Source organism: Odontesthes bonariensis, chromosome 16 (assembly GCF_027942865.1).
Source record: "Odontesthes bonariensis isolate fOdoBon6 chromosome 16, fOdoBon6.hap1, whole genome shotgun sequence".
Classification (NCBI taxonomy): domain Eukaryota; kingdom Metazoa; phylum Chordata; class Actinopteri; order Atheriniformes; family Atherinopsidae; genus Odontesthes; species Odontesthes bonariensis.
This window is the reverse complement of record NC_134521.1, coordinates 5938911-5953255: the sequence shown is the minus strand read 5'-3', so window position 1 is coordinate 5953255 and position 14345 is coordinate 5938911. Positions and strand designations below refer to the sequence as shown.

The 14345-nt window shown below is 39.3% G+C and overlaps 2 protein-coding genes across 5 annotated transcripts in view; both read right to left on the bottom strand.

The window, feature by feature from the left end:
- Positions 1–4233, bottom strand: part of fryb (furry homolog b (Drosophila)) — a 54762-nt gene extending 50529 nt beyond the window's left edge. Inside the window, exon 1 of the mRNA XM_075487512.1 lies at positions 4150–4233. The gene's annotated coding sequence lies outside the window, so the exon portion shown is untranslated. The remainder of the gene's footprint in view (positions 1–4149) is intronic.
- Positions 4234–5928: 1695 nt separating this feature from the next.
- The window catches only part of rxfp2a (relaxin family peptide receptor 2a), a 75619-nt gene continuing 67202 nt past the window's right edge, over positions 5929–14345 (bottom strand). The window contains exons 16-21 of one of the 4 annotated variants that reach the window (XM_075487500.1): positions 12524–12669; positions 11522–11617; positions 9680–9848; positions 8267–8396; positions 7685–7989; positions 5929–7528 (exon numbers count right to left, since the gene is read on the bottom strand). In XM_075487500.1, coding sequence (XP_075343615.1) covers positions 7410–7528; positions 7685–7989; positions 8267–8396; positions 9680–9848; positions 11522–11617; positions 12524–12669 — 965 coding nt within the window. In that variant the 3' untranslated portion in view covers positions 5929–7409. Of the gene's footprint in view, positions 7529–7638; positions 7990–8177; positions 8397–9679; positions 9849–11521; positions 11618–12523; positions 12670–14345 lie in introns of those variants that run through there. The other 3 variants (XM_075487501.1, XM_075487503.1, XM_075487502.1) reach the window with 3 other exon arrangements.

Below are 14345 nucleotides of genomic sequence, written 5' to 3'. Positions count from 1 at the left end.
TATCTCAAGATGTGGGATCATCATATTAGAGTTCCGGTGCAGCAAAGCCTGCATTTTAACCCTTTATGCCTGAATTTATATAGCTGTATATAAAAAAAAATGCTTTGCGTGTGTTTTAACCTTTAAGTAGATGGTAAATAATGCTGAGATTAATAATTTCACTTTTGCACAAAAAATAAATAGAATTTTTGGTATGTTGCAAATTTGTGACAACAGGCATCCTGGTCAATTTGGAGTCAACGGTTACTCCGGCTACGGTTTGTAGCATATATGCGACAATAGGCGTTAAGGGGTTAAAGGACAAGACCGTTTTTTTTTACATTGGGCCCTTGATTTCACATTATAACATGATGTTCTACTCACCCCTACTTGTTGTTGAACATTTGGAGCTGTTCCGAAGATATTCGCGAGGCGTCTGGCTGCTCTCTTGAGATATTCGGCCATGAAACGGTTTCCTATGGGCAAGCTTATACAGGCACAAACTACGCTGTTTATAATTTATTAATTACTGTACACTAGCACTGATAACGTGGAGGTGCGTCGCTTACTTTAAAAAATCCGGGTTACTGTAATTTAGATTTTTTGTCGTAAAGTGGGTGTTACTGACGTCATCGTCGTGCTACTGCCACAGACAGCCCACAGACCTGCTGCCTATTTATTCATTCGGCTAAAATTCAAAATTACAATAACCCGGATTTTTTTAAGTAAGCGACGCACCTCCACGTTATCAGTGCTAGTGTACAGTAATTAATAAATTATAAACAGCATAGTTTGTGCCTGTATAAGCTTGCCCATAGGAAACCGTTTCATGGCCGAATATCTCAAGAGAGCAGCCAGACGCCTCGCGAATATCTTCGGAACAGCTCCAAATGTTCAACAACAAGCAGGGGTGAGTAGAACATCATGTTATAATGTGAAATCAAGGGCCCAATGTCAAAAAATACGGTCTTGTCCTTTAAGACTAATATGAAATAGAAGAAAAGCAGTACCAGGCATTATGAAAACATCATGAACAACTGAAATGAACTGAAAGTCCTCAAGACATGTTTGTCAAGGAAGTAATTAATTGACAACTGCTACAGTCAGCTGTGTTGGCTCTCTCAGCTCCTTTGTTTTGTTTTTTTCCCCTCCTGTCACTATCAGGCCAACACCAGCTCTACAATGGCGCCCCCTCGAGTCGATTGCAGACATGAAAATCCATCTTATGGAGTAAGTGACATTTTTGACTCTGTAGTTTCATCCAGTCTTACTTCTTTGTGGTTAAAAACAAACAAGGCAGCTTAGAAATGATCAAACACACCCCCACTCTCCCTTAATGCACACTCAGCTATTATTCATAGAAATGTACATGGAAGCACACACAATACAGTGAAGTATGCCCATAAGCCTTTTTATACATACAGGGCTGCGTTCTGTAACACCATCTCTGGAGTCTCTAATGAGCATACTTACGCATCACCAAACTGTCTTGGAGCTATGTCAAATCTAGCAGGAGTGAAAACATTCCCAGAACAATTATCTAAAGCCTTTAAACAAACACACAACATGCTCAAATCAAATAAATACATCCTTGAATAAATCAAGTGTAATTATCCTAACACACAGGTCAAACAGGTTTATCAGATCGTTTAGAAAAAAATATAAACTGTGAACATCAAAGCAAAATTCACGAGTAGGGCACACCCATAAAATAAGTACCGTAGTCATTACCACCAGGTCATTACCAGGTCATTAGCACCTGGGGCAAAGTCACACAAGGAGTGTGACAGCAAGGAAAGTGTGTGTGTGTGTGTGTGTGTGTGTGTGTGTGTGTGTGTGTGTGTGTGTGTGTGTGTGTGTGTGGATAGAAAGTACTCGTGAATCTGCTGTATATGTACTTGTGTGTATCTGGGAGAAACATCGGGTTATGTAAGCCAGTGGGAGTGAGGTGCCGAGGGGTATCTATGGAAACAATAACAGCGAGGAAAGACGGATCAGAGTGGGGGACGTCAAACACAGTTTCAGCATGTGAAGCTCGTACCATCCCGACACTGTACAAGCTGATCGCACATAATGATCGTACGACACAAACTGAGAACCCATAAGGAGACGAGCAACAAGATGCAACAAAGGAGAACCCCTTTGTTGACTACTACACGAAACGATCACAAACCCAGTAAAGATGAAATGCTTTAAATTTGACATGTGTAAACAACACATAGTTTGGCATTGTGGCGGTGTCATCCTTGGGACAGTGGTTTGCATGATTAATTCCTTTGAAATGGAAGTCAATCTCATGTTTCATTGCACTGCTCCGAAAGGGATTTAAATTCAGACAGGAGCAGTGCCGCTCACTCACACCGTAGGACTAATAAGTAAGCTTCTTGAGCTTTATATATGCTAATCTCTGTCACACAGCTCACAAGATGTCCAGCAAATAAGTGAAACAATCTGCTGGTTATTTGGACGACAGGAGACAATTCTCTGTTCATCTAAATGAGCTTCTTTGGTTGTGATATCTATGGCGATGAATTCAAAGAGAGGAGGACAGACTTGAAAATTTGTGCGATCAAATAGTTGGCCAATAGACAGATGGTACAGCTTAAGTTATCTCTATCATCCACACTCACATGACAAAAACAGCTGCAGGATTAGGAAGGACGAACATGACTGGAGTCCCTGATTTAAGAAACCTTGTCCGTGACACTGGAACAACTCTTAATGCTAGAATGCCAAGAATCTTTACTTAAAAAAAAAAAAAAAAAGGGATTATATGGATTTTAAAAAAATCCCCAGAAAATCATACAATGAAACACATGGGAGCTGATAGCAAATCACCATTTTTTTTTGTCATTGTCATGTGTATCTTCTGAGAATGCATCAACATGCAAGAAGCTTATTACCAGATAAGTAAAACCCAACCGAGATAGTTCTTTCAATATATGTATGAGTGTATTACATCCAAGCAAGTAGAAAATCCTGCTTACGTGTAGCAGAATCCTTAGCTGAAAATGGAGGTTAGCGAGGAGATATTCACTACTCCCTGTGGACAGGATCTGTTAATTGGCGACAATAAATGAAAGATTGAGGGAAACGTCAGAGGGCCTCGGTGCTGTGAAACACATGACGAGCTGTCTGTGTGTGTTACTCCAGACACAGAACAATGGAGTTAAGTGGGTCGCCGTTGTAGACTGGCTGTCTCAAACAGCTGGAGAGATGAAGAGGGGGGTACTGACTCATGAGGAAGGAGCAGGGGGGTGGGGTGGTGAGAGGCAGGGGGAGTCAGTGGACCCAAAACCTGACTAGACTCGGGGACTAGACAAGTGTTAAAAAAATATTCACACAAAAGGTCAATCATTCAACGTATATATGGTTCTGCTTTGCCAGATTTCAAGAAATGAAGGTCCACAACAGTACTGCAGACTGCGAGTGCATGTAAATAATACGTGTGCTCACACGCTGGCTTTCTTTCACAAAACATCCAAGCTGACTCTTGAACATCTCAGCTGTAGAATAATAAGTTACACTGTAACTCAGGCGGGATCACGCACATCCCTGAACCATAGCCAGTTTAAATGTTACTATTTGAAGGCTGTTCTGTTCCACAACCCATAAATCAGGACTCCCAATCATCACATCAGTGAGAGGTCGCAAGGCGCAGACACGCTATCAGACAGCCGGCTTTCACTGCGAGACATCCGGCTCCTATGTTACACTACGAGACGTCCTGTAGTTTGTTTGTTCGTACACCTTAAAAACATCTACACTGACTATTTAAGCTATCTAACGGGAAGCTAACAAGCAGGGTAAGCGTGTTATCGTTCACCGCCATCACGAAAGTGTGTATTTACGGGGACTGTTAACGCGAAGACTGTTGCTTGGTTTGTCTGCCCCACAAAGCAACGCTGCAATGTTCGCTGAGGGAGTGCTGCCAAGGAAACCAGACAGTGGTTTTCATGTTAGCCACATTTTCTTCTCTACAATGGGTACCAACAACTAAAAGCGGCTGCGCTTATGGCTACATAGGTGGCTAGCAGCTGGCACAAGCCCTGGTAATTGCAGCTATCGATATTAAATGAAGGCACTGCTTTGGTTGTCTTTGTGGCCAACACAGAACCATGAAAATAACCACCAGACGAAACACTAATTCAACGTTAAACTGAACAGTACCTCTTCTGCGTCGATTTTTGGCCACTACGGGGACATTTCCTGGCACAAGTTCTTTGTTTATGCTATTCGGTGGCTTGTTTTCATCAATCCGCCTCGTCTCTCTCCTCCAGGAATCGTGCCGCCCTGGCTGACAGCGCCACTGCTTGGGATAACAGGGACCCGCCCATAGCAACCAATCGGATGCTAAAGGGCTGCAAACTGAGGCAAGACACGTTCCCGATTGGTTGGTTGCTGTGTCAATCAATGTGTCACTAGGGGTGCATCTTGGTCCAAGGGCAGGACACCTGCTTGGGAAAGATGCTGAACATAATGACGTGATTAAATAACTATTAGCTGTACTACAGCAAATATGTGTGTCTTTCTGAGACACATTTTATTTCTTTAGCCTGTAATTTCAAATGGTCCCTACTCCTCAACCCAATTAGTGCAATTAGGACTTAATTCATTTATTTCTGACACATAGCCTTTAAAGGCGGGGTAGGGGATCTTTTTCTGGAGCATTTTTTTACATATTGCTTGAAATACTCTTCACACCCCCATTGCAACCAATTAATTAAAAGTTTTGACACAAAAATGAAAAGTTTTAGTGGCCTCTAGAGCGAACAATCCAGGAAAAACACTATCCAATCAAACTGAACACACCGTTAACGATGATTGGATTCTGATATGTCTATCAAACTGCAATCTGCTCTCCTTCCCCCTGCGTGCGTACCCTTCTTCGTGAGTCCTAATTTTTGGCATTTTAAGAGTTTACATGATCTATCAGAACGCTTGAAGTTGAAAACGGTGACCTCCGTAGTCGCAAAATGCAAGAAATGCTTATTTTTTAACCGAAAAATAAAAAGTTATTCAACTTCCTGTCCCGCCCCTTCAAAACACATGAGAACTCGTGCACGTCTACGTGCACGCCAGATGCGCGTACACGACTCCTCATTCATCAACTCACCTGTCATTTGCGATCATGGAAGACACAGTAAGTAGACTAGCCCGTAATGAAGTTCAATAGTCCAGATAAATAAGCGTGGGGACGAGCCTACCTTGTATCGCGCGTGCACAATCGGTGATTGACAGGCAGCAGAGCCCAGCTCGTAACCTGATTGGTTACCTTTTACCGGTCCGGTCTGCAATTTTGTAAACAAACCTGCTGGCTTTGGAGGGACCTAGCGGGACATATAGGGGACCTAGAGAACTCATTTTTTTTTTTGTATTGGGGTATTTAATGTACTACTTTCAGAATCCCCGGACAGTTCCAGGCATTATGCTTGAAAAAGAGTTGCAGACTGCAGCTTTAAGTAATGGAAGCTTTGCTTGCTTTCACAGCCGTTTAACAAATGACTGCACATTTTAGATTTAATAGTTAACAGTTAATGCAGTAAAGTTAAAGGTAAAGTTTTACCTTGATTAAAATGATTACCTCTTCAGAGACTACTTTCTCACTCAGCTTGCAGTTTGTTTTCATACTTCAGCTTTTTAATGGATTTAAGAAAAAGTTTGTAGGAGCTTAAGCTCTCTGCCGTGTTCACATAATTTAAATCTGCGAACAAAATGTTGTCTCATTAGTCAGTGTTATCCATGACACACTCACATCTTTACAGGTGAGTGTAGTTCAGTTTTTGCACAGAATGGCAAAATCTTTAAATGTAAGTCTTGTTTATTCTTGTGTTTTTTATTATTATTATTATTTCAGTCAAAACATAATACAACCAGTAAACACAAATTTCACCAAGTTGAATCAATAAAAAAAAAAGCAGCACATACAGAAAATACACTAACAACATAGCTTTTTGTACCAAATTTTATGTAATAGAAATAAATATATACACATGAATACAACATGACAGGACGTGTCTTCCTATTTCATTATTGTGGAAAACCATGATGAAAGAGAATTAAAGCACCCTTTTATTCAACTGTATAGCTTTACTTCCATTCTTCTACTCTTCCTCTGTTAGTTTTCCTCTATTAGATTTTTTTATGATTGTCATTGAGTTGATGCAGCTGTTGAAAGGAAAAAAAGAATTCAGAATAATCCAAATATAAAACAAAACCAGAACAGTCCAAGCAGTCGGGTCCCCATCTGTCAATAAGTGCATTAATCTAAATATATCATCATTTAACCAAACATTTTGATCCAGACCAAGTTGTTCACATAAAAATATGTTCTCATCAAATTAAGCCTGAGTGAATGGCATGCAGATGCTGCAGCATACTGTTAAAGCTTAAAACAAGTCAGAGCAGACACTGTACATGCAGACGACATATACAAAATGTGACAAAAAGTCAGATTATATTGGTAACAGAACAAGACAAATATGGCAAAAATGGGCATCAACATGCAAAGAACAATGAAAAATGCTGCACAACATTCAATTTCTGCCACTTAAAAGAATATCTTTGCAAGGCCACACCCATCAGCACTCTGTCCTCTGCAGCCTCCTTTCACATTTCAGTGCAAAGGGAACTCTAATCAAGAATGCTAATAAGGTCTGTAAACCCAATAAACTGATGAAGGAGAAATTACAGAACAAGAGGATGACAACAAAAGCAGAGACAGAGACACATTTTAAGAAAAAAGAGTGTAGCTAATAAATACCTTGGGTTCTTTAGTTTGCCATAATGCATGATAAATATATACCTTCTTTTAATTACATTATCAAATGATGTCATGGATACAAAAACTACATTGGTTTTAAAAATCACGCTCAATTTGTATTTTAATTGGTAGACAAAGTTAAAAAAAAAACAAGCAGAAGCTGGATTTTGCTGCACAGTGTATAAAAACAAAATCAAAAGGCTGATTTGCATTTTTATGTACATCGTGCCAGCAAATGAATTCCATAAACAAAGTTTCAGTGCTACATTTTAGACAATCCAAGTCTTGTCTCTGTTTTTTTTCTTCTGCAGTAGAAACCATTTGTCCTTGAACCCATTTCTCGCTGCGTAATGAGCTTTTATGAGCGCAGTTGTTCGGTCTCTCCACAGGAAACAGTGTCTGTAGCCGTGAGTTAAAACAGATATTTGGATACTTGTCTCCCGACTCTTTGAACTCAACCGGGAGTCTCTTAAGTACCAGCTGACGTCTATAAGGGCATTACAATATGTATTCAATAACATAACCATTAAGCATTTTTCTTGTTTTATTGAAGACATTTGAAGTCCCATATGATCACCCTCAGAGTTTACAATGTTATCTCAAATTCATTCTGAATAATATCAAGTGTACGGCCACGTGTGCATGTATATATGGAGGCAGCTGCAGATCAAATGACACAGACACTCATCCACGAGATGTTGGGTTGGTGTTTAAAGCCTTGGCTTCTCATGTCCACACGTTGAGGTGACTTTGAGTGAGGCTCCTGACCCCAAGGTGCTACCTTAGCTTATAAATGGAGAGAAAAGCAAAATTTTTAAATATCAGAGCATGATGAAACAGAACAATGAGTTTTGTTAATTTTGGACAATGAGGCTTGTCCCCTTTAAACAGTGCTGTTGTCATGTGGGAGCCTAAAAATGTGGCAAGGAATAGGCCCATCACCCGCAGTGTACAAAATGGCACGGTCTCTAGAATGCTCCTTCAGGCGTAACGAGGATCGGCGCTGATCATTGAAGCCTGCTGCAGGTAGGCAGGTGGCTGGCAGCAAGGGGCCCGTGGCGTCTCCATGAAGATCGTGGAGGAGGTGAGGCTTTTGCGGTCTTTCTTCAGGGTATGTCTTCTCTGCCACTGACAGAGTAAAACTTCCACCTGCTCTCTGAAGAAGCTTGTGGTCAATGTGTACAGGATGGGGTTCAAGGCACTGTTGATTGGAAGGATAAAGATGACAACCCAGCTTGAAATTGTACCTAAAAAGGGCAAGCGGAAACCAGTCAATTGGCCATTTAAAGCTCGATTTACATGTATTTTTTTTAATGATGCTATATAAGCAGAAGTTTCTATGAACAGTAAATCGACCATTTTCAAAATTATGTAAGTTTAAATTGCTCAATTTAATGTCATGAACTGTCTCAGAAGGTGCTGTTTAATTTTTTACCGGGTATCTCCACCTCCAACAGTGAGAGAATTTTGACTAAAAATATGGGAATCCAGCAGAGGGCATCAGAGAACACTATGAAGAAAAACCTGTTGGCCACAGCCACATCTCTGTGCAGTCTGCTCCTTAGGTCTGTCGCATTGATGCCAGTTTTATAGATGGAGTAGAACATGCTGGAGTAGGAGAAGACGATCACCAGGAATGCCACCAGGTTAAGACCTAAAGGAATGCACAAGCTATTCACACAGCATAAAGCATAAAGACATTTTTACGTATGAATAGTGAATAGTAATAGCTGTGCAGAAAAATGGGCCTCTTCTGTCACGTCCCGGGGATACTAATTCACAGTAAATTTTGGGAGCCTTTTGGTCTTGTTCCTCATGTCAGAGCTTTGCATTGGAACAAGATCATCAAAGTTATACACTCCAGTGACTATTTTTGTCTGTGGTTTTAGTATCGTGGCTCATCAGTGTATTTTATATTGTTAGATTAATGATACAGAAGAATCAATGAGTAATCCTCACTTTAATGTCCCTGTAAATTGAGATGGAGCTACTTTTGATGACTGTGTATACAGTGTGGTGGTTTAGTCCAACTCACTGAACCCTTAACCTGAGCAAAAAGTTGATTGGGAATCAAAGGTTGAACACATAACAGCACAGCTTTTGTTTGATTCATTTTCTAAAAGGTTTTTAATGTAGAACCTTAACTTTTCAACCTCAACTTGAAAAGAAAGTATGCAGGCTATTACTTTTAACTGGACTCTAGAAGCCAGATCTATACAACTGGACTGATCACGAGTAGATTGTTCCCATCCACGCTGGTAAAACGGATAGATCTTGTATCTTTATCTGCAGGCTAGGGCTCCTAGCGTTAGTCAGTAAATGTGTCTTTTTAAAACTTACTAAGTAGCTGCTCTTACAGTTGGAGCAGAGCATGTTTGGCAAAAAATTGCTTCTCCACCTGGGTGTCATGTTTCCACCACTGCCAATCAGGGCTGAAGCCAGTAAATATCCATGACTACTGCAGAGTCATTTGGCCTTGATCTAAATGCAGATTGTACCCTTCTATACTGAGGACAAAAGCCAAAAGTTAGTGGGTGTTAAAACAACACTAAACATGAACTAACTAAAATGTCTCTCTTTATTGACAGCCTAGCCTCAATGGCTGAAATGCTGGCACCCTTTAAGACGGAATATCAATTCGCTATTGTCCAACTGTCACAGCGGAGCTCAGAGAGAACAGTGAGCAATAAGAGCCCAGGCGAATCACTGTGTTTTCAGAGTGCATATAAGCCGAGTCGAACATGAAAAGTTCTTCATTGTTATTGAAACAAAGACACTTGAGTTCAGACTAATATTGGAACTTAAATAACGAAAAAATTTTGATTTGCTGCATATTCTGAGGTGATTACATAGAAAGCCTGCAGGACTACATAGATTCTTTTTTTACCCGATGAAATACAAAGCACCCAAAAACATTTTTTTTTTTTTTCAATTTACCCAGAAAAATCCCTGTGGAATATCTTCTGGCAGTAGGTTTTTCTTGCATGTCTGAGTGCAGGGGAAAGCAGACCCCATTACGTCCATAGTAGTTCCCGAAGACCTCCTCATTCATAAGCGGCACAGCAGCAATAATGAATCCCATCAGCCAGATAGAGGACACGACCACCTTGCAGTAGAACAACAAAAGTTTTCTGATACAGAGTTTTTCAAACGCCATCGTGAAAAATGATTGAGAACATTCATGACTTACCGGATTTCCACATTCTCATTGACATTTGATCAACTAAAGCAGATTCAAAACATCATCAGTCTGGTGATTTTCTGTTGACTGACATTTCAGACCCTATCTCTGTCTGGAGAAAACAAGCAGCAGGTGGCAGAGCTTACACACAGACGTGTTCTTTTAATGACACCAGTTCCAAAAAAGTTGGGACACTGTGTTGAATGTCAATGAAACAATAATTTATGGATCTCATAAACCAATATCTTATTTATGATAGAGAATATGTCAAATGTTTGAAGTGAGACATTTTATTGTTTCGTGACAGATTTAGCTCATTTTTAATTTGATGGCAGCAACATGTCTCAAAAAGGCTGAGACAGTATCATGTTTACCACTGTGTAGCATTCTCTCTTCATTTAACAACGGCCTGTAAATGTCTGGGAAAGGAAAAGACCAGCTGCTGGACTTTCAAAAGAGAAATCACGTCCCATTCTTGTCTGATATAGGACTCTGCTGCTCAACAGTCCTGAGACTTCTTGGTTGTATTTTTTTTGCGTTTCATGACGCATCAAATGTTTTCAATCGATGAAAAGTCCGGACTGCAGGCAAGCCAGTCCAGGACCTGGAGTATTCTACTATGAAGCCATGCCGTTGTACCAGAAGCATATTGGGGTTTAGTGTTGTCTTCTCTGAAAAAGATGTGGTCTGGACGGGAGCAAAAGTGGCTCTAAAACCTGTATATGTCTTACAGCAGTGATGACGCCTTATCAGAGGTGCAATTTTCCAATTCCACACGTCCTAATGGCCTCTCGTACCATCAGTGATGCAGCCTTTTGAAACGGAGGCTGATAACAAGCTGAATAGTCCTTCTGCTCTTTAGTCCAGAGGACACGCTGTCCATGATTTCAAAGAAGAATTTCAAATTTAAATTTGTCTAACCACAGTTTTCCACATTGCCTCAGTCCATTAAAATGATCTTTTGCACGGTGGAGACAACAGTGTTTCTGGATCATGTTCACATATGGCCTCTTCTTTGCATGACAGAGCTTAACCAGCATTTGTGGATGGCACGGTGAGCTGTGCTCCCAGACCATTATTTCAGGCAGTAATTTCCATAACAGAATCATGTCTGTTCACAAGGGCATCACAGGCATCTGATATTGATTTTTAGCCATGTCCCTTGTGCACAGAGAGTTTTCAGATCATTGGAATCTTTTGATGATATTGGATATTTATCACGGAGAAGTAAATGAATAGGAATATTAACAAAAAATTAAATGAATACTGTTGGGAAATGAAGTAGAAATTTATTTCACATTATTTATTGCATTAATTTTTTTATTGCTATATTTCCAAATGATTTATTTAATTATATATATATATATAAAGACTAATTATTTTTAAATTGTTTTAATTGTTTGCTTTGACATAAGCAACCAGGAAATGAATCATATTGCATTTGGTGATATTCATTAGCATTAGCATCTTGCCTGTTTGAAGTAGAGCAGATGAATGACTCTTGATAAATAGCAAAGAGTACACACTCACACACACTCACGCACACACACTCAAATTGAGATATTCATTTCACTTTTCGGTGAGATGAGAAGACTCACCCCTGTCTGAAGTTTGCCTGGGCGCAGATTGCTGAAGGGGAATACAATGACCAGGAATTTTTCAAGAGTCAAGTAGGTCAGCAGGAGGACAGACACCTGCAGGAAACCAATAAATGAGTGCAGTCTTTCCTTATAATAAAATCTCATGGTCTTGCTTTCTTGATTATCTTGAAACTGATAATAAGACCGAGTGTGGCCACCATCCTTGAATCTGCATATCAATAAATAAAACTAAATGAATTAATAAAAAAAGTGGGATACCACTTATGATCAATGTTTTTTAGATGTATTGTTGACTCACCCAACAAACACCAGCCTTGTGGTTTATAGGTTCTGCATGGTTCATGTTTTGCTAAGATCTTGTGGTTTCGTTGGAATGCTCTTGTTTTGTGTTTATTTAGTATTTGCCTTATTTCTGTGCTCTGAATCCTAGTCAGCTCGATTTGTGTTTTTTTTTTTTGTTTTTTTTTTTAAATGTCGGTTAGTTGCACTACCAGTTTCATTTAGCAAAGCATGCTTCCGTGGTGCATTCTTATCTGCTGAGCTTCCTGTCCTTGTTTCACCTCTTAGTTCGGGTGCCAGGCATGAATTTTGTTGGTCAATACCTCACTTTTTTACATATGCCGCTTGATTTTCTTTGGTTTTTGCCAAATCACTGCACCTTTTTGTTTGAGAAGGTTTACAGATTACCGTTTTTTGAGGACTTTGAAGTACCTGCCCTATAGCACCTTGAGCTTTCAACGTCAGTGTGTATGTATGCACGTGTGTGTGTTGGTCTCAAGTGTTAAAATGTATAAAGGCTGAAACGAAAGAAATGATTGTGCTTGTCACATTGAAAAGATCAATCAATCGGACTCAATGAGGCGCTGAAACAAGCAAAAGCCATACTATACTTTAAATAACCCTGAATGTTTACACACACACACATTTTACATTTTACATCTGCAGGCATATTTGTTCATATAATTGTAAATGGGGTGTGCATTCAGTTTATTAAGTTACCTCTGTAGAAAGCATGGCTAGGAATCCAATGGTGCGACACTCCACGCTCTCCATCCACAACAGGGCATTACGATTGTACTGTCCGCGGAACTTTACATCAACAACTCCGACGAAAAACAGGTAAACTCCCATGAGGCAGTCTGCACCTGGACGATAAGACACAGAAGGTCCCATTTACATAGAACTACTGAATGTGAGTTTGCTGAATGAGTCCATCAGCCAGCTGCAGAAAAGCAGAAATGTCTCATTAAAATACCCAAAACAATACATTATAATATCTACCTTTAAGTTAGAAGTAATCACCTGCATGTAGGTTTAAATGATAGCGTATGGAGGCAGGTCGCTGGGTGGGTGAGAAAATAAATTCTTATTATGCTAATGTTACCATAATGTGCCAAGATCCTTTTGTTTTTATTGCTTGGGCATTTTTTTTTTAGTTTTCCGGTCGTACTCAAAGTCTGCATTATCAGATGTATAATATCAGCTTATTCTTTCTGTAGGGGTTAAAGCCACAATAACGTTGAAAAAGATTAAAAAAGTTTAGGCAAACAGGAGGAAGCCTGAAGTTATGTGCAAATTACAAAGAAAGAAAAGTAGGCTGACTGGCACAGAGAGGGTGAGTGACAGGGCGATATTACTGCAGCACAGACACAAAAAGCAAAAATACAAAACTGAGTCAGAACACAAATAAAGAAAAGAAAAGATTGACTTAAAAGGCAGTCAAAAACACATTTCTGGAATAATTCGGAGAAGCCTCCCAGAACTGATTTCCACAAAGTTAAAAATGTCTTGTTTAAGCACTTTGATACAGAAAACCTTCTGTAATATGTGTAATAACCCACCAAGATATGACTTTATTTTCTGAATAACTTACTGTAAAATGCAATTTTAATAATACAACTAATGATTTTTAAAGCTCCACTTTGAAAACAATGTCTTTAATCTTTACCAAATTAATTGAAATTAAACTTACTTGGGGTCTTTGCGATAGACTTGAGCAGTTTACTGTAAATGTTTTGTTCAATTCTTCACTTTGGAAACAATAATCTTTTCAATAGACTCTTTCATTGAGCAACAAACTTATAATTCTTGATAATACTCAGACATTGGAAATGGACCGTGGAAAAAAGAAAAAAAAAATCTAAATATTTTTGACAAACAAAATAAATAAACAAAACCACACAGTTCAAATTATCATTTAAATGAGCTCCCCTGGACTCTGTTAGCAAAAAACTGCACTTAAATCCTAAACTTTGGCACTAAGGTACAAAGAGTCATTGGTTTATTTGTATTAATGGACTCTCCTCTCTCAGATGGCTTTAAGACAAAATGTTCCCACACCCCAGTTGGGGAGTGGGAACCATTAGCACTTCATTATTTCAACCTTGTGTTCCACAGTGTTCAGCATCTGTCTTTCTGTTTATTCAGTTTTGGTGCTGGAAACTACAATTATATGACACGAGCTCAGTACCATCATGTGAACAATAAAAAAATCAAATAAGACATTATTGTGTACACCAAGCATGATTGAGATATATCAATATGTATAAAATACGTCAAAGAGGAATTTTTGAGACAGGCATAATTAAAGTAGAACAATGTTTATCATAAGGGGTTGTCTTGCTCCAGCACTTTCTTACAGGTTTTCCCCTATAAATACAATAACTGGCAATGTGTACAGACTTCTTGGTAGATGGTGTCTCATTACAGGTTCAAATGTAGGATAAAATTGTATAATAATTACTGACGAAGCTCACAATCTCAGTTTTGACTTTAAAGAAATGGAGTATACGTAAAACTTTTGAAGCACCCTCATGAAGTC